Source organism: Botryllus schlosseri, chromosome 6 (assembly GCF_051294905.1).
Source record: "Botryllus schlosseri isolate E-star chromosome 6, Bs_hap1, whole genome shotgun sequence".
Lineage (NCBI taxonomy): Eukaryota > Metazoa > Chordata > Ascidiacea > Stolidobranchia > Styelidae > Botryllus > Botryllus schlosseri.
In genome coordinates, this window is record NC_137241.1 from 24,406,605 (window position 1) to 24,427,984 (window position 21,380).

General features: G+C 40.4%; 2 protein-coding genes across 7 annotated transcripts in view; both read right to left on the bottom strand.

Annotated features, from left to right (window-relative positions):
- The window catches only part of LOC145441711 (ryanodine receptor 2-like), an 82,612-nt gene extending 79,610 nt beyond the window's left edge, over nucleotides 1-3,002 (bottom strand). For all 5 annotated transcript variants that reach the window (XM_080319643.1, XM_080319642.1, XM_080319641.1 and 2 more), the window contains exon 1: nucleotides 422-3,002. In XM_080319643.1, the coding sequence (XP_080175769.1) occupies nucleotides 422-472 (51 nt within the window). In that variant the 5' untranslated portion in view covers nucleotides 473-3,002. The remainder of the gene's footprint in view (nucleotides 1-421) is intronic.
- A 1,573-nt stretch (nucleotides 3,003-4,575) lies between these two features.
- Nucleotides 4,576-20,811, bottom strand: LOC145441712 (uncharacterized). 2 transcript variants are annotated; one of them, XM_080319645.1, is made up of 9 exons: nucleotides 20,627-20,811; nucleotides 19,982-20,096; nucleotides 19,704-19,919; nucleotides 18,803-18,961; nucleotides 11,317-11,424; nucleotides 10,673-10,849; nucleotides 9,633-9,802; nucleotides 7,506-8,169; nucleotides 4,576-6,112 (listed from the first exon to the last, which is right to left on the bottom strand). In XM_080319645.1, exons 2-9 carry the CDS (start codon nucleotides 20,073-20,075, stop codon nucleotides 6,009-6,011), a joined length of 1,692 nt encoding a protein of 563 aa, XP_080175771.1. In that variant the 5' UTR covers nucleotides 20,076-20,096; nucleotides 20,627-20,811; the 3' UTR covers nucleotides 4,576-6,008. The 2 variants fall into 2 exon arrangements, with proteins under 2 accessions (XP_080175771.1, XP_080175772.1); XM_080319646.1 differs by lacking the exon at nucleotides 20,627-20,811 and adding an exon at nucleotides 20,277-20,574.
- Between the last annotated feature and the right edge of the window lie 569 nt (nucleotides 20,812-21,380).

The window sequence follows — 21,380 nt, forward strand, 5'->3', positions numbered from 1 at the left end:
CTGTCTGACGTTGAATGTGAGGTAATACGGCTACTCAGTAGCTACCGCACGACGAATGGCATGCGCTGGATCGATACCTTTTACGATTAGTTGACCTAAAGGGTGCTTGTTTATTACTAACAAATACTGTTTCGCGATACCAAAAATGTAGGCTTGATTGCCATTAATTCTCCCCGAATTCCAAATGTGCAAATATCTCGAAGGCCTATGTATGTCAGAAAATGCAAGCTCTTATATGCATTCGTCAACTGATCGCGTGCAAAGATCCACCAATCGTGGTCTTGACAAGCAGGTGTATTTTATACATGTATTTCAAAAATTTTATCGAAGAGGATATCCAACACTGTTAATATAATGCACGAAGCAGGTTACGCCAATTATTTCCATCAGAACATATTTTAGCTGTCAGTCGTAATTTTACCGTTCGAAGAAAATGGACTTCCTCTTCCCCTCCAATCGCGCCTTCGCCCATGGCCGAAAGGAAATCTTACGGTTGCAGAAATATTGATGAAGTATTTACCCAGTCTCTTTTTTATAAGATACAAACTTAACTGATTTAGGCACCAGTAAAATCATATATCAGTTGAAGTCGACCAAACCGCGGTACACCTAATCAAAGCAGCGTACCGTACATGCCCGACCGACCTGCATTTGTAGAACGAGAGTATATATTTCATTAAAAATGCATGCGTACCAGGCAAACATATCGAGAATCGGAGATTCGCCCGGACCATTTCAGCATGATGCAAGCACTCAGAGGATAAGGATAAACCAAGTTCCAAAAATAAATTTCAAGACATAAAAACAGTGGCTAACTAGACAGCACGCAAGAAACGAATACTAATACGACGAATAGGAATCATCCGATTGGCGGAGGAAAGGCTAAAAGAGAGTCCATCGATTGTCATCATCAGTTCGCGAGCAACGTTGGGACGATGAATGTTGGAACCTCTCAGCGATCGATTTCATAGAATTTACACCAACATACATAGACGCAAGAAAAATATGTATTAACGCGACAATCTTCTTGGAGCATATTTCCGCATAACATAAATACAGTCATGATTTAATTTTATGGCGTTAACCTGTCTTCAAAAACACATCTACCGTAAACTGCTCATACATAGGTATATAGCAAGCCTTATCAAGCAGCGTTATGCGGTTTGGAATAGACTTCAAATATCCGGAGCTTGGTGTAACCTGAAATACTGACGAGTGAACAGGACTATAGCCGTGGTCGCCACCGCACTAGTATCGCATTAGATATTCAGTTTATCAAATTCCCAGCATACGAAGATACAGTACTCCGAGTCAATGCTGAAGTGACATGGCCAGTTCTTTCTTGTATATTTTCTTTGTGTTGTTTTGTTAAACTGTTATTGACCAACAATCATATGATAGGGTTCCCATATTTTGAGTTCCGGAAAAGAGGAGACTATTTACAAATCACAAAACTTATAAAATCGAACGAGAAAACAGGTAATTCGAAAATTTTTACTATAGGAGGACATTTTCGATTTCTTTAAAAATGAGGACAAAGCCTTCTATAGGAGGAAGAATGGTAACTATTGGGGATTGTGCGAACCCCCGAAAGGTTCAGGTTCGTGTGAACTCGAGCCTTTTTGAAAGGTTCTGTGTGAACGCGAACGTGAACCTTGTGGCGTCACGACACGTCAGTTTGCTAATTCCAACCCTGCAATTCAGTGAAGTTATATACAATGTAGTACACGATACCTATAGCGACGACTCAAGCCAAATTATGTCACAATGTTGAAGTACATGCTGACTTTTTAAACGTCACCAAATGTATCAACTGATGCAATCAAATGCTATAATAATCCCACAAAATCAATATTGTACGTCGCGTTGCCAACAATTTCGACGAGGACTTGCAAGGGAATATAAGCTTACGCCTCGGTCGAAGCCAGACCGGACAATGTATTAGGCGTCTGACTATTGTCACATTGATATTGAGAAGAGTGTTAAACGGGTTTCTATACTTGCTGTCGATATTACCCCATAAACAAGTTATACAGTAGCCAACAATCCAATCGTACAGATTTGGTTTTGTGATACAATAAACATATAAAATCAAGATGGATCACGTATGCCCGCTGGATTTTTTTACATTAGACAACGACGTATTCATTATATCAATCTCAATGATTGGATGAATAAGCATCATTCGCTGAGTGTATTTCGTTCATGATGTTGTGTGATTGCGGGTCAAGTTTACAACAGAGACTCACTAAATATTCACAAACGGAAAGCTGAATATTTCGATCAAACCTTTGTAATTGTAACAAAGCAACTAAAACTTTTGACATTGACAAGGTGCATCCTCGTTTAGTGTTTTTTTTATACTGTCAGCGCCTTGCATAGAGTGGTCCGAAGTTGAGATGCAAAGAATTCAGACCAAAGACGTTATAATGACGTGAAATATTCTAATACATGAAAAAGGCTAACAGTGCAGAACCTGCCAAGGTTCGTTTGTGAACGTGAACCTCTAAATTTCACACACAACCTCACGTTCGCACCATATCTAGAACTATATTATATGATATATGGCCTACGTGCACCATCATTAGTATGCGGTATCGTAGCACGTTGTCACTTGTGACGTTTTCATACTGAGAATAATAACAAGCCTTATAACCACGACCCTCAATCTTCGGAATCGTGCCACTGTCTTAGAATTTTAACAAACCACCATTATTTCCACTGTAATTACGTTTTTCTATTGTTATATGGTTACCATACGTCCTCTTTCAAGAGGATTTGTCCTCTTGTCTCAATAAATTGAAAGTGTCCTCGGAGGACGCCTAAATGTCCTCTTTTTTGGGGAATTTGTGCTCTAAATGCCATGGAAAATGCGCCTCCGACGCAGCGAACGTCAGAGTTTCGTAAGAAATGGGGTAAATTGGGCGTCGAGTAAAAGTGACAGCCATTTTTTTTAGTCAACACCACACACTATCGTAAAAAAGCGGGTAATTCGAGAGACGGGCCAAAGTAATATCGGTCGAAAATTTGCAAAATCACCAGATTTCCTGTCCGGTTCTGAAGCCGTCAGAACTTACGAAAAGTGTCCACTTCTTAGGATCTCAAAATATGGTAAACGTATTTATTAGTAGGCTACCGCTAAGCTTTTATTGCTGATCAACAACGTCACTATCTATCAGGTCGTAGATGAACAGTGAACACTGAACAGATTATCTGTCTGTCTTCCGAAGGAGTCTCAATCCTCAGGGCGCATTCACACTATAAACACGCAATTGCCGACTTCACGAAATAGGCTATAGCTTACACAGTTCACCCTTCGCACGGGTGCGGAAACTGGAAGAATCATACATAAGGCAATAAAAAGTTAATTTTTGTGAACAAATATGACAATATGTCCTAATGAAGCTTCCTGTATACTCTGGGACCTGATCCAAAAGATGTTGTTACTACCAACGTGGCACTCAAGATAACCATCGAAAACCATAACGATAACCATTCTGTTGTTTCACTTCCGCAATCAATCTAACCCTGATATTCTTTGCCCTCTGTGATTTAAAATCATCTGCATGCAGTATATTTTGATTCGCGGTCATACCACAAACAGACAATCCTGAAAATAAATTCTTGCCGATTAGAAGCTCTGACCAATCCACAATGTCACCTCATAGCCTGCATGTTATCGCTATCGACCCGGCACCTTTACATAACCAGCCTCCGGTTGAAGAAACGAGCTACGCGCTATCCCGCTGAATCTAGCGGTGGTGAGTTTGACGTCATCCGTTCAGCTGTTCCTTGGCTGATAAGCACTTGCGCCAGAGAGCAGCCAATCTCAATTAGACCGCGACAAATACCACATCTACCGAAGACGTCGTGCCGCGCAACGCAACTCTATGCGATGAAGACAACAAACGAAAATACACAGACTTCATCAGATGACGGAATTGGTGGCTTTATGGCGATGAACAACATAGGCTACATAGTACATACATAACAACATACGAAGTCTGGCGCCGACGGAAGCGCAAATACTATCACTGCTCAACCTATTCTACAGGTTGCAAAAAAGCTGCATATATTGCGTATCCGTCACGTTACAATTGTACGCCGTCCAGTGTCCACTGCACGGAATTCACGTCAACTTCATAATCAAAGCAGCTCGTGTGCGAGTCATAGGGATCGCCAACGATACCGAGATTCCTAATTTGAGTAGGGGAGATTTTAACATACCACAGCCAGAGCCTGAAAATTCGTGGGACCAAAACGATAGCACTTCTCAAAATCGCGGGACAATTTACGAAATCCTCCTCGCGTTTGCCACAGTACATACAAATATCAGTCCCTACGCTACAGGTTACCGAAAAACGGCACACGCCGAGCTCACTAAGTTCATTTTTACAATAGGCGACCTCAGGATTGCAAAACTTTTGGGATAGGAACAATATTTCCACAATCTCGTAACGTCACGATGTCCGCGCCAAAACTTCTTGGGGTATACGGATTGCCCTTTGGTCCCTCTGGCCTTGCATTTTACGCTAATGCCCAACCCTCCCAGCTCGCGACAGCCACAGACACAAGCGATATAGTCCAATGTGTATTGAGCAAAACGACGGACTGGTTTCGCGGAGCAGAAATTTGATAGCGAATCGCGAGGAAATTCATACGTCACAGTGAAAAGAACAATCGAATCCGAACGAGGTCGTTCCAATAAAATATGGCGAACCGCAGTTCGACCGAACGGTGCATAGCATGACACGGTAGCCTAGCGGTAAGTGCGCACTGTAGCTGCAAAGCTGTTGCGATCATCGTGCAGCCAAATTCATCTTGGAAATTCCCATTTCTAGATGCATGCCAACTCGAAATACATCCACTATGAGCGGAGAAACCGTCAAGAACTAAAATCTTTTGATAAGACGACACACACTGGGATGTTGTGTATGTCACAATGCGACACCAGTGAGTTCGCGCCTTATTTAGTGGAAATGCGAGATCAAGCGTACCATTTCCGGAAATATGTAAAGATGGTTTCTTGTAAATCTTACAAATGTCCTCAAGTTACTGATAGTCAACCACGAAGGATCCTGAAGGAGCTCTGAGAAGTGCCCCTCTGAGGGTTAAGGTGCCAGTAATTAACTACATACAAAGCGTAATAACTCAAATGCAAAAGAAAATTATGCCATCAAATCGTAAAATTCATTTTATCACCAAACAGGTTCGAGTCTTCATTAAACAACGATTAACCAAGGCAAGATTGTAATAATTGCTGAATGTGCCATCTCGGATTTGCGAAGGTTTGCTGCTACTCATTTTGTGAACACTCAAAAGCATTTTTCAAATACCAGACATATTGGATACACAAAACATGCGAATTAGCGAATGCTTGAAAGATCATGTCTCAAACAGTTTCAGAAACAATTCTCATCGATTATACGGAACACGACCATGAAGGTACAATAAGAGAGATATAAAAAAAACTCACATACATCAATAGACAGGACAATGGAGTAATAGTTAAGAGTACGGAGACGAGATCAAAATTGAATGAAACACGGTAAAATTAATGCATCTGACATGGCCATTTTGCTAGTACAGACTATATGACGGATGTAAAAAAATGATCTTCAGAGCTCAACTTGACGAACCCACAGTATCATTAGACACTGAATTTTTACTATGAAGCCTGCGTGCAAATGCGTATCCAAGACATTGATAATAATAATTGATCATTGTGTACCCGCGATGGTACGCGTTACTAGCAATTATGCTACTTCAATACAATCGTCAATGTTCTCAATAGCTGTACCATGGTGGATTCCGACAACACGCGTCTGCAGCAAAGCCCCACAATCCATTGAAGAGTTCAGTGCTGTATTCCGGAACAAACTATGACCCTTGGAACACTCACACTGTCAATCTTTTCAGCCGAACCATCAACCAGGCGCGTGGCAATCTCACATGGCATTTAATATCAAAAGCACTCTCATCTTCAGGACACGCATCTGCATAAGCCATCACACGACTGTGGGGTCGGATTCTTCCGTCGGTGATCCCACAGTTGGCGACGTCAGCTTGATGTGAGTAGGGTCGGAATTTTCGAGAAGCGGTCCGCACAAATCTGAACAAGACATAATAATAAGAACAGAATCATGTTCATACGGCAAACAGCAATCTCATCATGCATGTAATGAAGATGAATGATGATTCCGGTGAGGAGAACGGCACTAAATAAAACACCAAGGAAGCTCGGGTAGAACAGACAACAGGGCTGGGGAGACGCACACATTCTCATACGACTCCAACACCGATTCGTAAGATTCAACCTAGCGTATCTAGTCTCTGACTTCCAACTGCTAAAAATTTAAGTCGCTAAGTCGCCACTCTTGACACCGAGTTGGTCAGCATCCGAGTACTCCTACTTTTCTGGAGTACTCAACCAGTTTTAAGAAAACATACTAAATTTTTACGCTTTGGATTTTGAAAAGCATATAATGTAGTTTTGAGATAAGTTTGCTGCAATTTTATGAGACAAATTGTCAAAACAGAAGCAGGTAGAAGCCCAGGTATCACAGTAAATGAATATATTTTCAGAGGTTGCAACTATTTGTAGTGTAATCAGTGATTTCGCGCCAGTCGTGAAGATGCATCATACGATTTCGAGAGTACCAAATTCCGAATAATAGCTAAAAATTTTGCGACCCCTTGCCCATATCTACCTTTTGAAGTTCGTTACATATGTAGGCTACTTTCTGAAACCTTGTTTTTCTACCTTCATTGGAAGTGGTTTAGACATACCGGGATTGCCATTTCTACTTGTAATTGGGTAGAAATTAACTACTTCTACTTGAGTAACAATGCAGACTAATTTGACCACCTCTGCTTGAACAGACTCAGGACACAGTCAGTTTTCAAATAGGACCAATGGCGCCTACTCCCGACTCTTACTGATAACTTGATTCCAAATACAAGCTCTATGTGAAAATTACTATCCCACTGTGAGTCAGAAAAATTTTGCAGTGACCCTTACTCTGGACGATTAAAATTTGCTACTCCCTCCCACCCCCGACTCCAACTCAACCAGTCCTGACAGAGATTGTGCACGTCTGCAGAAGTGAAGAAAAAACAACAATCTTCCACATTAAAGATGTCAGTCGGTACGTTGAAAAGTCTATCCAAAATGAGTAATTCAGATGCAGTGCCGCGTGACTCTCGACAGCCGAGAACTAAAAGACATACAGGTGCGTTGTATCCTTTTGTGAAGCAGAGAGGCGTAACGCTAATCACAAATCGACATTGGCTCAGGATAAGCTCATCCAACGTCTGGTACTGGCAAGGGGTGACTTCCTAATAGGTTGTGGCTTACAGTTAGAAGATGTAATGATATAAGATGGCCGAGTCATCCAAAGGGCTAATTAAATTCACAAGCAACCAACCATGTATTATAGGTGAGGCTATGGTGCATAAATCCAAAACTAGAGCTACAAAAGAACACAAAAGCTTAGATAGCATACCGTCCTCATCAAGACATTCCAACTGTGGTTCGCACTCTTCAGCGTCTGCAGAATTGACATCGAAGGCCTCTTGCTTCACGTCATGTGTGTTAATGTCCTCATAATTTGTGACAACATTAAAAGAGTCCGGCTGTGAGACACCTTCGGAAAGATCTTCACTGGGTGCCGGTGGAAAGTTCAATAAACTCCTTTCCAAATCGATCAAGACAGGCTGCCTGGCAACGGCAGGTCTTGACGAGCTCGGAAGTATCGAATCCAAGTTACAATCGGAGCGGAACTCGTTGGATTGCGTCCTCCATAACTCGTCATCTTGCACGGGCGGCTCATGGCTTAAAAAAATTTCGCTACCATCCGATAATGTTGAGGGCGGGGGATTTATCATAACGCAAGCGTCTATTGAAGTTCCGGCAGTCAACAACAAGGACTGTGAACTAGATATTCCATTGCCCTCGCCTGAATTCTGCTCAGAGTTTATTAAATGTTCAGTGGAACTGTTATGCAACGCTGCGGATAAATCGTTATCTGATATGGCACGAGGCCTCTGTTCGTAGGTCGGAAAATCTCTCGCGTTATCAAAGTTCCGTTCATCGTACACATCTCTGGACGTAGTCGCTTCTTGATAACTGGGCAGAGTGATCCGACGGCCGTCGATAATCAATTCGTCCTGCAACAGAAATCAATATTTCTCAGTACCAAAACGACACTGCGTGTGATGGCATTTGTTTGTATGGGTAAGGTTCGTAATTCCCAAAAAGATATAACAACAATATTATACAAGTGCCTAAGGCAGGGGTGGGCAAACGACGGCCCGCAACACCGGTTTGTGCAGTCAGCGAAAGCCTCAAGAAACGCTGTCAAAACATTGATAAAGTGCGTACTAAAAATCAAATTACTGTGGGTACTTGATTAAACTTCTTCCTAATTTATTTCAACATGATAACGATAAGTTCTATTTTGACTACAGTATTTTTTAATTTATTGATGGCGCTATAGCCTGACCTCGAGGCCCATGCATTTTGAAAGGTTTCAATTGCTAAACATCGCTGAAAGTGAAACATAAATGACTTAATCAGAACCAGAAGCGTGATTTCAGATTGGCAACACAAGCAAGTTCATTACTTTTGGTGCTTTACTTGGAAAAACCGATTCGCGAGTGTGTTAGATGGATTCGTTCTTTGTATGTGTAGAAGTATTTATATTTATAATATTTATATATCGTAGAAGAGTTTTTAAAGGTAACATGGCAATGATGCTGTCAGCATTCTGTTAAACCAAAAGTACAATCAGCAAATCTATTAACAGATTGCCGCCCACAGACTCTAAATTTACATCAGTTCCAAGAATCGGGATAACGGACTTTCATCTCTCATTTTGACAATGAGGACGATCGACGAGTGTACGTTATCATCAAATCAATGTTTGGTTTGTTTTAAATATGCAAAAACATATATATATATTATTTTCATTTTGTTGGTCACTATATCATTAAATTACAATATTGAATTTTGGCTTGGAATCACAATTTTACATGGTACGGGCCGCGAATGGATTCAAATGTTGAATGCGGCCCACGAGCTAAAAAGTTTACCCAACCCTGATCCAAGGTATTATGCCTACGTTGAAGTACATTAGACTCTGGTACACAGGAGAAAGAAAAGCTTTACAGCAAAATTGAAAGCACTCCACATTGCGTTTTTCAATACTTGATCGATAATATTACAGACAACTTCCCATGTGATAATAAATGAGCATCAAGTTGCCAATTATCATAAAATATACAGTATGCACGTCAAGCCAGAAATGTTTGACAAGAAACAATATTATGGTTCATAATACAGAATCGAAACGCTGCTAACAATAACTACTTTACTGAATGATCATGATTATAGATCATAAAAGAGGAACCACAAGTGAACAAAGTTCCTGCACTGTTGCCAAGTGATCTCATGTCTAATTAACAAGAAGGAATGAAATTAATACCCAGAAAAGCGCTAATTTCCTACAAATGCCAAGACATGATGGATGTGAACAAACGCCACCGTGAGGTACTTTCTGTTGTAGTATCATGAACAGCAAACAAACATATATCACGCAGAACCTCAAGATTATGTTATGAAAGTTATTTACCTCATCATCTCGAAGTTCCCTCCATCTACGTTTTATGTCGATAAGCTTAGGACGGCACAATGCAAATATAATCACAGCAGACAGAAGAACCAACACACCAGCCGCGACACCAAACACCTGCTTCAAGGTTTCGTCGCTAACCGACACTTCCTCCGTCCTGGTGCTGTTGCCTTCAAGGAAAACAGTTTGTGTTGAATAATGGTCAGAAAACATCCTAACCAGAACACGAAAATTTTGGTGGAATACCGAACGGTCGGTTACTGATAGCCGGAAAGATTATGCCAACCATTGCAGTGGCATTCACTGCTATGTCCGAAAGCACAAAATGTTTTAAATTAATCTTTGGTTGCCTTTGTAGCTGTCATGTAATCAAGTCAATAACAAACTGTGTCAAATCAGTGAAAGATAAGTAGTTTGTGTCTTGAAAAATTTTATGGTGCAAGAATTGGGAAGTTTGAGTTTAGTTTGTTGTAATCACCTAAAGTTTCGATTTCAGTATTTACAATCCTGTCAGTGAACTTAGGAACAATGTTCCATCTTTGCGCAGTGCTGACACGGTCTCTGCGCACAGAAAATCTAAGTTGCGCATAAAAAATCCGAAATGATGACCTTTTTCTTTTAGTGGTTACGCACACTCACCAACTCACTGCGCAGACTCATCAAAAATCAGAGGGAACATTGCTTCGGAATATCAGTGGTTGAGTTTGCTTTATCAGAGAACTTGGCAATATTATGACCCCATGAGATCCAGATCATCATTTAGCCTGCCACATTAGTGTATCGGCACTTTTAGATAAAAAACAGAGGGGTCAAAGGCCAAATTTCAAGATGAACTGCATGTAAGGCAGGCTTGGAGTTGGTGAGATTCAATACCGTGAACAAAGCATTCCTGAACATCTGAACAACAGTTTGAAGACTCAGGCTGTGAGAGTGCCATATTATGAAATAGATTTGTTTTCTCTACAAAGGCTGATAAATTCGTCCAAGATACAGTTCATACACATCGGTCAGACATTTCCAATACCATAACTTTCGCTTACTGTAGCACTTTGGTGGAATAGTTGGAGTTTTATATGCATCATCGTCTAAGCTGATCCAGTTCCCTCTGTCACTGCAGAACCACTGACTCGCGGCTCCTGCTAAAGTATATCCGGAGTCGCATTTGAATTGTACGATGCCACGCCTGGGACAGCAATCATCCGAGTCATTTCCAGTTCCTGGAAGTCAAGGCTTTCATTAAGACGATCAAGTCTGAGAACTACGTTGAATTCTCGAAAGATACAAAAATTTCAAGTCAAAACCAGTACCGTTAGCTGGGATTAGGAGTACTATGCCACCAACAATATTTTGAGCTTTTGGGATTTAGTGCCAAAATCACATAAATCAAGAAAATTAGCAGCAACCAGAATTGATAGGGAATATGAGTAACAAAAATTTAATCCACTCAGAAGTATGAGTAAGCCGAGCACCAGATTGAAGACAGTGTCATGGGATTGTTTATTTTATAACATATATTATTCATATTCTCTTGTGGTTCTTTTTTAAATCACAGATTCTCAGAGAGGTACACAGGTCTTATGCTCGAATTTTAACCAATGTGACATTATCCTCAATAAAATCAGGAGTTAGCGAAAGCAGCCAACTAGAAGGCCTACTAGAATCATTCATGCATTATTCAGCTTACCAGGAGGTCCAAGGCAACATTTAATCCGTCCATTCAGTAGTTCAGACTGCGACAATTTGCAAAAGACTTCATCAGACGGAGAATAAGGCATTGGATCGGTGCTTATATCTGCAAGAAGAAACCATTGGTTGTGATCCTAATCATGAAAAATAGTCAATAATGATTATTGGTTGAAGGTAACCATACACTAGAGAGAGAGAGCAAAACAGTTTCTAGACGAGACACGAAAGTCTCTCGGATTTTGCATAATCGAAAGGTTTAAATAATCGATAATCCCATGAAATATGCAGGAGAAACTCCGGGCACTGCGAAAATACTTTGAAACATGAAATAATCAGCATTTTTCAGCTGAATGGACATTTACGGATGTATACATGACATAATTCAATGATCTGAAAGAAACATGATTGTGATAGCAAAAAAGTAAAACTGTAACTGGTGCAAAGGTTATACTTCGTCAATTGCCTACAGTGTTAAACAGAGTACCAATAACACTGACAAAATGTCTTTTAGCAACAATGCACATAATTATGCAACTGACTGAATGTGCTATCCACAAACCGCTATTACAAAGATGTGCTTCATAAATGAGCAAAGCAACACTTTTGTATGATGTAATGGTGACTCACGACCAACCAACCAGTAGCCTACCTAAATGATTCATTAATAGGTGCTATTCAGTACTCTGATATCTGGAAATGAAACCCAGGTATATCTGTTGTGGGGAGCAACGGCCTGCTTTCAAAAGTGTTCAGATATCCGGAATAACACCTAATCAAAGTTGATAGGCTTCCTATCGTCTGGCGATGATGCCTGATCAAATACGCATTCATTGCCTCATTGCACGACACAAGAATTCTGAACTTTGCGAGCAACAGTTATGGAAATTTATATTCACATTAACAAATAACTATACATTAAATAAATGGCAGTTTAGAAGGATTTGATAAGAGCAGATATAAAACTGTCAACGCCTTCCTGCATATTTTGTAACTCTATAGAGATACTCAGCACATGAGCGATACTACATTCAGATGGCAATCTCAAGTTGACACAAGAAATCATGACTTCATAAGCCGATGTACTGAAATTACTCAGCAACATAGACATGGCTACTGTACACATTAATTGATCAACCCTGCTAGTGTGATCGAAAACGCTACCAATTAGCATATCTGTACACAATTTCACTAGCATAATACGAAAATCAGGAAACATCACTCACAAGTCACAATTCATATCAACCGATTCGTGAATGTAGTACAATGAATCTAAATCGTGGTAACACAAGCCTCCATTCGACTGTGTTAGCCCAATATAACCTAAAATAGGCTTGGCCTATAAAATGACATCGTGTTCACGAATTCACATTACTTCGCCCAATGCTCACTGTGTAAACTGAAGGCACGAGCAATTGAGTGTGTTATTTTGTTAAAACAGCTCAAACCCCTATCATCACAAAGACACTTCAGTCCAAAAACAAGTCATAAAATGCAATGAAATGAATGTCACATGTAGCTAGCAGCAATAAAATCATCCTGTTATAACCCCGGATTTTGGTGTACACTTGTAATAAAAGGACAAAAGTCAGAATGTAGGAGACTAAAGTGCCATTAGAAAAAAGTCATCTAGTGGATTCCACAAATATGCAGCAGTATCGACTCGAGGCCATGAAAATTTAGGCACATCCGAAACAGAAATTTCACATTCTCGCATTGCGTAGCGACCTGTGTAACTCAGATTCGGTATGGAGAAAAACAACAACACTAGTACATAGGAAAGTGTTTTCTCACAGCCTCTAGCATAAAACTATTGTTATTTCAAGCCTTATTGTATTAAAAAAACTATGACTGAATCATAATAGAAATCGTCATTTAGCCACAAGTGAGTGACGTAAACAACCATACCGCAGCCCTACTTATTTTTCATCAGTCGAAGATCAAAACAACAGATACTACTACTGCATCGATTCCTTGCTCCCACTGCCATCAGTATTGATAATTGTGAATCACGTATGCCGAGCATATCCAAGAGACGACGCGAGTTTTGAAAGTAAATTCAAAGCTATTCAATAGTACATTTCCTATTCAACACCGCCACGACACGCGAGCCTATGGGAAATCGACGTAACTGAATTTAAAAGTCACCTGCACAGCAATAAGTACAGCAGAACAGACACTAAACCGGCCACAACATCCACCTGCTGGTAGCCGTCTACACGATGTGATCTGTTTCCAAGCAGTGGTCTGCGATTTTCCCATGAGAAATGAATACAACATTCAGACAGATGCCGGACGAGATTTATCGTTTGCCAAACGACCCGGCACAAAACAGCCGATTGCGGATTTAAACACTTGTACGAATCGATAAGTTGTCACGGCGCACGGCCTAAATAATCTTATATCAATCGGAAAAGTTCAAGGAATTTCGATCGGTGTAGCGAGTACTCGCAATGAAGTGTCGAAAACGAATATATGTTCATCGTTCAGGCAATATGTAACCCGGACGACCCAGCGGGATGCCGGCATCTCTCACGTATTACGTCACAAAAGTCCCGTCGACAAAACCACACTAAATTAAACACAATTACTCGGCACCGGGCTCTCGCGGACTGTTGGACTGGCAATTACCGATGATACATAACGGAATTTACCGCGAACGCTTCGGCAACCATGATAAGCGTGATAGAAAGTCGCAGACCTCGACAAGAACCACAGCCAGTAGTTTCAGCGCGCTGTAATTTCATCTCTTGCGAGACACCAGTTGTGGTACGCAATCACAACGCGTGATGTAGGCCAAGCCACGAGCAGCGCTGGTCGAACCACACATTCCGCTGACACATGTCGCGAAGCGGGCTATTTTTTTAGAAATTACGCACGCGTCACTCGACCGAAATGACTACAGCGGCTGTGTTAATCGCGCGCGTTTATCGAGGAATTAGTCAACATTCGAGTTAAGTCATATTGGCCTCGAAATGACAATGCATGAGAAAACGAAGTCGATGCATTACACGCGCGAGTCATAATGCCCTAATTTGAGATGACTGGCCTTGGTTACGCGATATCGAATATGACAGGTACAAAACCTACCAGGACAGTCGGTGTTGTTCTAAGTTCGAACATAGACACGAAATGCTTTGAAGGCAAATTTCTCGCCGAAATCATAGCCGGCTGAACGCTATATTTGACAACACAGCAAGCCGATTGCTATTCCAAAATGGACCGGCGCGTAAAACCGGGAAGTTTATGTTTTGATTCGTTTGTATGTCATAACGGCGTCGACCCAACTCAATACACGAAGGCCGAGTCGCTGAAAAGCATGGGTTAATCCAATCCAATTGTGTTTTAATAGTAATCGATTACGAAGACTACAGTGCTAATTTTCAAGCAATCGTGAACGATTGCATTCTAAAAACATTGAAAGTAATCGTATTCGATTATTTTCCTTGTCACTGGATACCTTGTAAAATCGCGATTACTCAAGATTTTTACTTTTGCGGGCAATGTGATATAATCTGAACATGAACAATTGCGAACAAGGAATATTGCGTTGTATCGAGTTACTGAATGAAGTCTGATCTGTAAACGACAATACTCATTATTACATCGCATATTGGGTATGCGTATGATTGCTTAAGAAGTAGCGAATTATCCACACGTAGTCGTCAGTGGTATTGTTTTCGAATGTGTTCCGGGCCCTAGTTCAAGGAAACAAAATGCATGTAATTGTGAATAATCGTGAGCAATTTTATACGTAACCGTAAACGCAATCGATTACATTGATAAAGCAATCGCCCTATAATGCGACACCAACGACCAACAGGTCAAGTCAGCACAGCACGGAAGAATGGCTTTGTATCAAAAGCCTTTCGCAATACCCGGTTGACGCGTCAAATCGGATACCTTTTCCGAACGCCACAAACTCGGGCATTAGTTTTTCGAAGATATCACCTAATAGAGCAGTTATTAACTCGGGCTGGCGTTACAGATTCGGAGGTTTGCATCAAAATTTCCCGCGCTTTGAAATTCATGGCGAACGTCAAAGATTTCGCGAAGTCCAATACCCAGTATAACGGGACCGTTATTTCCTTACCTAAGCCTAATGTTCCTCCACCGCCAAAAGCTGTCGTCGGAAGCGTTACGCGTTAATATTGCATCCGCCGCCAATATATATTTGTGGAAATGGATTTTAGGCCCTCGTTCATATCCAATCGAAGACGCGGATTTTCAAGACAATTTAGTACAGCTGGAAAATTCGTTTCGAAATAACAAAAGTCAACCCAATTTCTACATATGGTTTGATGTTATGTTCAAGAAAAGTCATTTTGTGGCTGTTCAACACTAGCCTACAATCACTATTTGCACGAGACAGATGACGGTTGCACGATAATTGAGCTAACTTTGCACGAAAACTTAGGGGGGTCCGTGGCGGTCCAAAAGCGGTCTGCGAAGACAAAAAGGTTGAGAACCACTGGTCTACAATCACGGTTTCAATATAGTACCCGTAATGTGGGAATACAGAACAGCGAACAACGCAGACGGTTGCTAAATGACGGAATGACCGCATTTCATACGGACACTTTCGGAAGGGAATCCGACTTCAAAACACATAAACACGCCACAACGGTATTCAATTCCATTACCGGCTCCGTTTTTGTAACGCTATCTTCTCGGGTACCAGTGGTAGTAATACTTCCCAATAAACGTACATGAATAAAACATCGCCGCGACAGAATATAACACCGTCGGGAATTTCAACGTCGCCACCAGCATCAAGATATTGGAAGCTGTCTGTCGAAACTTTACATAATCCAACATCTCCCCTCTGTCTCACTGAAATTTCTCCTGGTTTGGCGCTCGTAGTCAGACGTTGCCAGGATAAGCCCCTGAGACTAGCAAGCAACGCAGACATCTCAATTCTCAAGGGAGAGTTTGATTCAGAATATAGTCTATTCCTCCGTAAAAACGTAAGTTTTGCGACATATACGTCTAGCTCCAGATCATATTTTGTTTGATGCGAAGCTGATGCAATTCATCAATTTGATCAGTTGATAGAGCCATAATCTTATTAGTCACGCACGACCATAAGAACGAACTTTAAGATGCCTCACAAATCATGCCACTTTATACACGCTGTTTAAACCACTACAAACAATACAGACAAGTAATTATCAAGTCACATTTAAATTTAGAGCTAAATTATCATTTGTAAAACACAGAAGGCGCAGATTACCAGAGAGATAAAGCAAACATTCCGGCCATGTCCTTCCTTACTGAGCTTGCAAAGGAAACGCGAAAACCACGCTATATTCCCCGAGGCTTGTGGGATTTCATTTCATGAGGAACAAGAGCAATTAGGACGGCAGGCAGCAACCAAACAAATGATTAAATTAAAACAGCAAGGACGAATCGATCACAGTATTTTGATTCATCATTTCAGAGATTAATGATGTGTGCATAGCGCATGCCATTGCTCATGATCATTTGAATTGTAAACCCAACAGAGTACCTGCACTAAATCAATCACATCTCATCAATCATCCTCTACTACAGTAGCCTACAGATTTGCATGAAACATAAGTCGAAGGCCTACTAACAAAACGCAAATTTTACATGTATCCTGGTTAGTGGCACAGGATAGGAATAGATTCAGAACTGCATAATGCCAATTCAGGAGCATCCTGTCAATCTATTGTACAGTGACAAGCAAAATTTTTCATTGGTGCCAGGGAGTGGTATTGCAATCAAGATAAATGATCTAAGCTAGCTATTACATGTACACTAGACAGAAAAAACTCCTTTATTACACAAGTGTGCACTGGAGGGAGGTTTAAATATAATAGAAGCACTTTTGAATTATATGTCTCTGTATAGGAAGGCTGTGATGGACGGGTTAGCGGGGATTTTTATGAATCATACTCTTTTGGATCATGTTATAAGGGCGATTTTATTTGACATGTCAAAATGAGTCAAAATTGAAGCCATAGGTCAAAAAATTGTCAAAATTGAAATCGTCAAAATTGTTTACAAAGCAAACAAGTCATACAGTCCCAACCAGAAATGAAGATAAGTAGTACAATTTTAACATTATGTGCGAAAACACCTAATTTGCATACACGATGTCAAAATTTGGTCAAATACCAGTTTCAGGTCAAAAATGTCAAAATTTTGATTTTTTAGGTCATAATCTCCCGTTTTTTAGGTAAAAAATTCGGCCTAGTTATGGTACGCATCACTAAAATCTTGTCTGGTTACTAACAACCATAAAGTTGAAGAGGTAACAATCAAACCATATTTAGTACCAACCATCTGCTTGGTTATATAGCATGTGGCAAATACAACTACGATAAAATATCATACAAACTACATCAATTAGCCTGAACCCAGAATGTAGGCTAATTGTGCACTGGCTTGAACATAGTTCAAGACTGACATAGCACAGAGTGTAAAGCTACAAAGGTTGAAATACATATCCCTTTCTCATGTTACAGCACCGTGCCTATTGTCAAGATAAGTGGTTCTGAACCTTTGGGTAACTACCCATAAAGGGGTAATTTGACATTTTTTTAAGGTTAATTTGACCAAATTCATGGAACACCAGTGTCCTTGATTTTTGCGGTGTGAAGTACATGGCTATCAGCAATAACATCGCAATAAGCTTGCAATTGACAATGATAGGAGATAACAGCCTATCGTCCTGTCGGGTCTAGTCTATTTTCTTATCCATAACAACATGCCAATCACCAATCAGAGTTCCCAATGAACATGTTTAAATTCATGGCGTTTATAATTGAATTAGAGTTAAGGTACCATCACAGGAGCATTCTTTACCCTTACTCCCAATCCTACGACACCCCAACCCTAATTATAATTACTAACCCCCAAATTTAAACCACATCCCAACCCTACTCCACCTTAACCATTCAATACCCTAACAAGCTGAACTAACCCACAACCCTAATTTGAAAAACCCTAACCCTAAATTTTACCATACCTAACCCCAACCCTAATTTTATGCGACCCCAACCTAACCCTTACCCCTAACCCCAACTTTATGGTACCTCAACCTAATCCCTAATCCTAAACCAATTATAAACTCCATAAATTTCGACATGTACATGGGAAACCCTGATTCGTGATGTTGACAGCTCCAGTCTTCCTAGATTTGATATCACGATTTCAGAAGAGCAGAATCAGCGTTAACCAATAACTCTATTTTAAACATATGCTTGGATGCAAATTATCACATCGCAGGTAACAACTAACATTAATTAGATATATATTTTAAATGATGATGACATTAATACCGTTATCAAGTTCAAGGATATGAAAAAGGTTAAAAACCACTTGTCTAAAGGACACCTGGCCGCCTAGCAATTGACTTCACCAAGCATGGATTCTGATCATAAAGGTCTGCTCGGCTAGACAGTTGCGTTGGACATTGCGTCATCAATTAGACACAGTGATAAAGAGTATGCATTGATTACCTTCAGAGCAGCCGTCCTTTGACCAGATGTTGTTTGATGTACAGTAGCTCGTTACATCCTTCCAGTAAGGACAAACGTAAGTAACCGAGTCTCCTACTTCATAGTAATCTTGTTGAGGCTGATAGTGGTCCCCTTTTGGTGGATGGCATCCATCCAGAACTAAAATGTGAAAGAACCATGGGTATAAAAGTTCAGATATTATAGTGAAAGTGAAGACTAATTCCAGTAAGCACGCAATATAGTGATGGGTACAAAATTGCAACAGATACGGACTTGAGCAAGTACGACAACCAAGGTAACAAAATGACATTAACTTGTCACTCCCAAGCCATGAACATCAAATGACACCTTGGGTCAGAGTAGAGCATCTACGGTCTAGTAGCAGCAAGACCTTCATCCAATATTCTACTCGATCAAATGCCAGATACAATAATTTTTTTTCAGATTCATCTCATGTTGATAATATTTTCAGGCTGCCCTGCCAACACAATATGAATAGTTTAAACACTTCTTCGAGTTCAAAGCGGATACAACTAGCCTAGGTACATAATTACCACAACAACACGCCAGAATAATTGCAATCATAACAAAGTTATATATTCTACCACAGCGAGCCAAAGAGCTTTGAGTAAGCATTTAAAAAAGTAATACGTGTATACAATGACACGTTGATGCAGAGGAAGTGTCATGACCGAGCAGAATCAGATTAAACTCTCATGGTTAAAATCGCAGATAATTATACGGTTCAAAGGCAGTATGGGAGATCCATAAAGCACGAAGAATTGAAATGTATTTTTAATGCATGTTGTGACTTGTATGCATAAAATCACTATTCCCAAAGTATAAATGCAAAGTTATAACAAAAATTTATTGAAGTTGTAATAGTATATGGAAATCATACCATGAATACCCAAACACGACGGAAATAACTCAGGCTGCCAGCTGTAATTGTAACTATCATATGTCGTACAAGTCTGTTGATATTCTGATGTGTTCAAGACAAGCGGCAATGGACATTGGTAGCTGATAACATATCCTTCGGGATAGTGATACCCTGGTTTGGCAGGAGGAGTGCGATATCCATTTTCTGGCTCGTAGCCATGATCAACGCAATGCCCTGATATTAAATAAGACATCAAAGTCATTATTTGAATAAGGATATTTTTCAAATATGATTACCTCTTTCACATTTTACTTCGTACAAATTCAATACGACTACAGCGAGAACTCTCAACAAGTAGCGCAACAGCATAGCATGGTTCGATTGCAGCATAGGTCTTTATGTAGAATATAGCTGTAAGCAGCAAATTGGTTACATGCCGTATCATAATCATTCACGGATTACGTGAAATTGAAAAGATATTAAATAGGCTATCGTAGGTTATGTAATTAAACTATTGAACAATTTTTGGCTTCAGAAACCATAAGTTTCGTTAACGTTATTGCATTCAACGACTACGCGCGTTCCTTCTACCTGTAGCTACTGAAACAACAAGACTACAAATAAGCTCCCAGTCTCTCCGTTTACGATTTGTATTCTCTGCATTGCCTTCCGAAATTCCGACAAAACTTATCAACAAAGACGTTCAGTCCAATGAATCGAGTAAACGACCGACTGGGTGATCAGTTGATCAGCTGATCCGGATCCGGATACGATGTCGGATAGTTTGCTGTTATGAGAAATTCGTTGGCACTTTCTTGTGAGCTCGAGAACTACTGAGATCCGAGTGGCTATTTAATCAAGCTATACTTCACCACGCCAACCTACCCACTCCTGCCACAATGATATACATACATGTTAGACATAATTATAAATACACATACTGTATATAATGGAATGGTACTCTACTGCTTGATGCCACTATAGAGTATGACTGGAGTGACGACTCGATTGTTCTCCCATTGTTAGCCGGCAGAATGGTCACGGTCAGATGGCTGCACCCAAAACAGGATCGCTCAGTGCTTGTTTCTATGGCGTTCAAGGCGATTCGTCGTGTATTTCTTGAAGCTGCGTCGGATTTAGTTGGACAGTTCAACATTTAGGTAGCGGTGGCGAGTGAATATTACCGTGTAGCCTATGTTACATTTCTCACGAGATTGATGTGATATTGTGGCTTTGATCCTTTATAGAGTTTGCTACGTATATAAAAATAATGACAGAAGGTATATAGAATATCTGGTTCGTGTACATTGGCTATTGTGAGATGAATTCATGGAAAGGACGACTGAAGAATACTACAAAGTGAACAAGTGGAAAGATCTTGAACTATATCGATATGCAGTTCACAATAGCTTTGATTGAAAATATATCCTATATTAACTGCAGAAATTCGAGTATGAATATAACAAATAATATCGCAACAGTCTTGTAGTCTTGTGCCTGTCCGATAACCGCAGAAACTTGAGTATGACTAGAACCAGAGCCTTGTGTAATGTCAATGTTCTGCTTGATCTCGGTTCACAATAGTCAGAGCTTACTCCTTGGAAGTATGCAAAATCGCATTTGAATGGAACTCGTTGTCATTGCCAAAAATACCCTGGAATTCGCTTGGAAGACCTCTGCCAGTGACATGAGTAG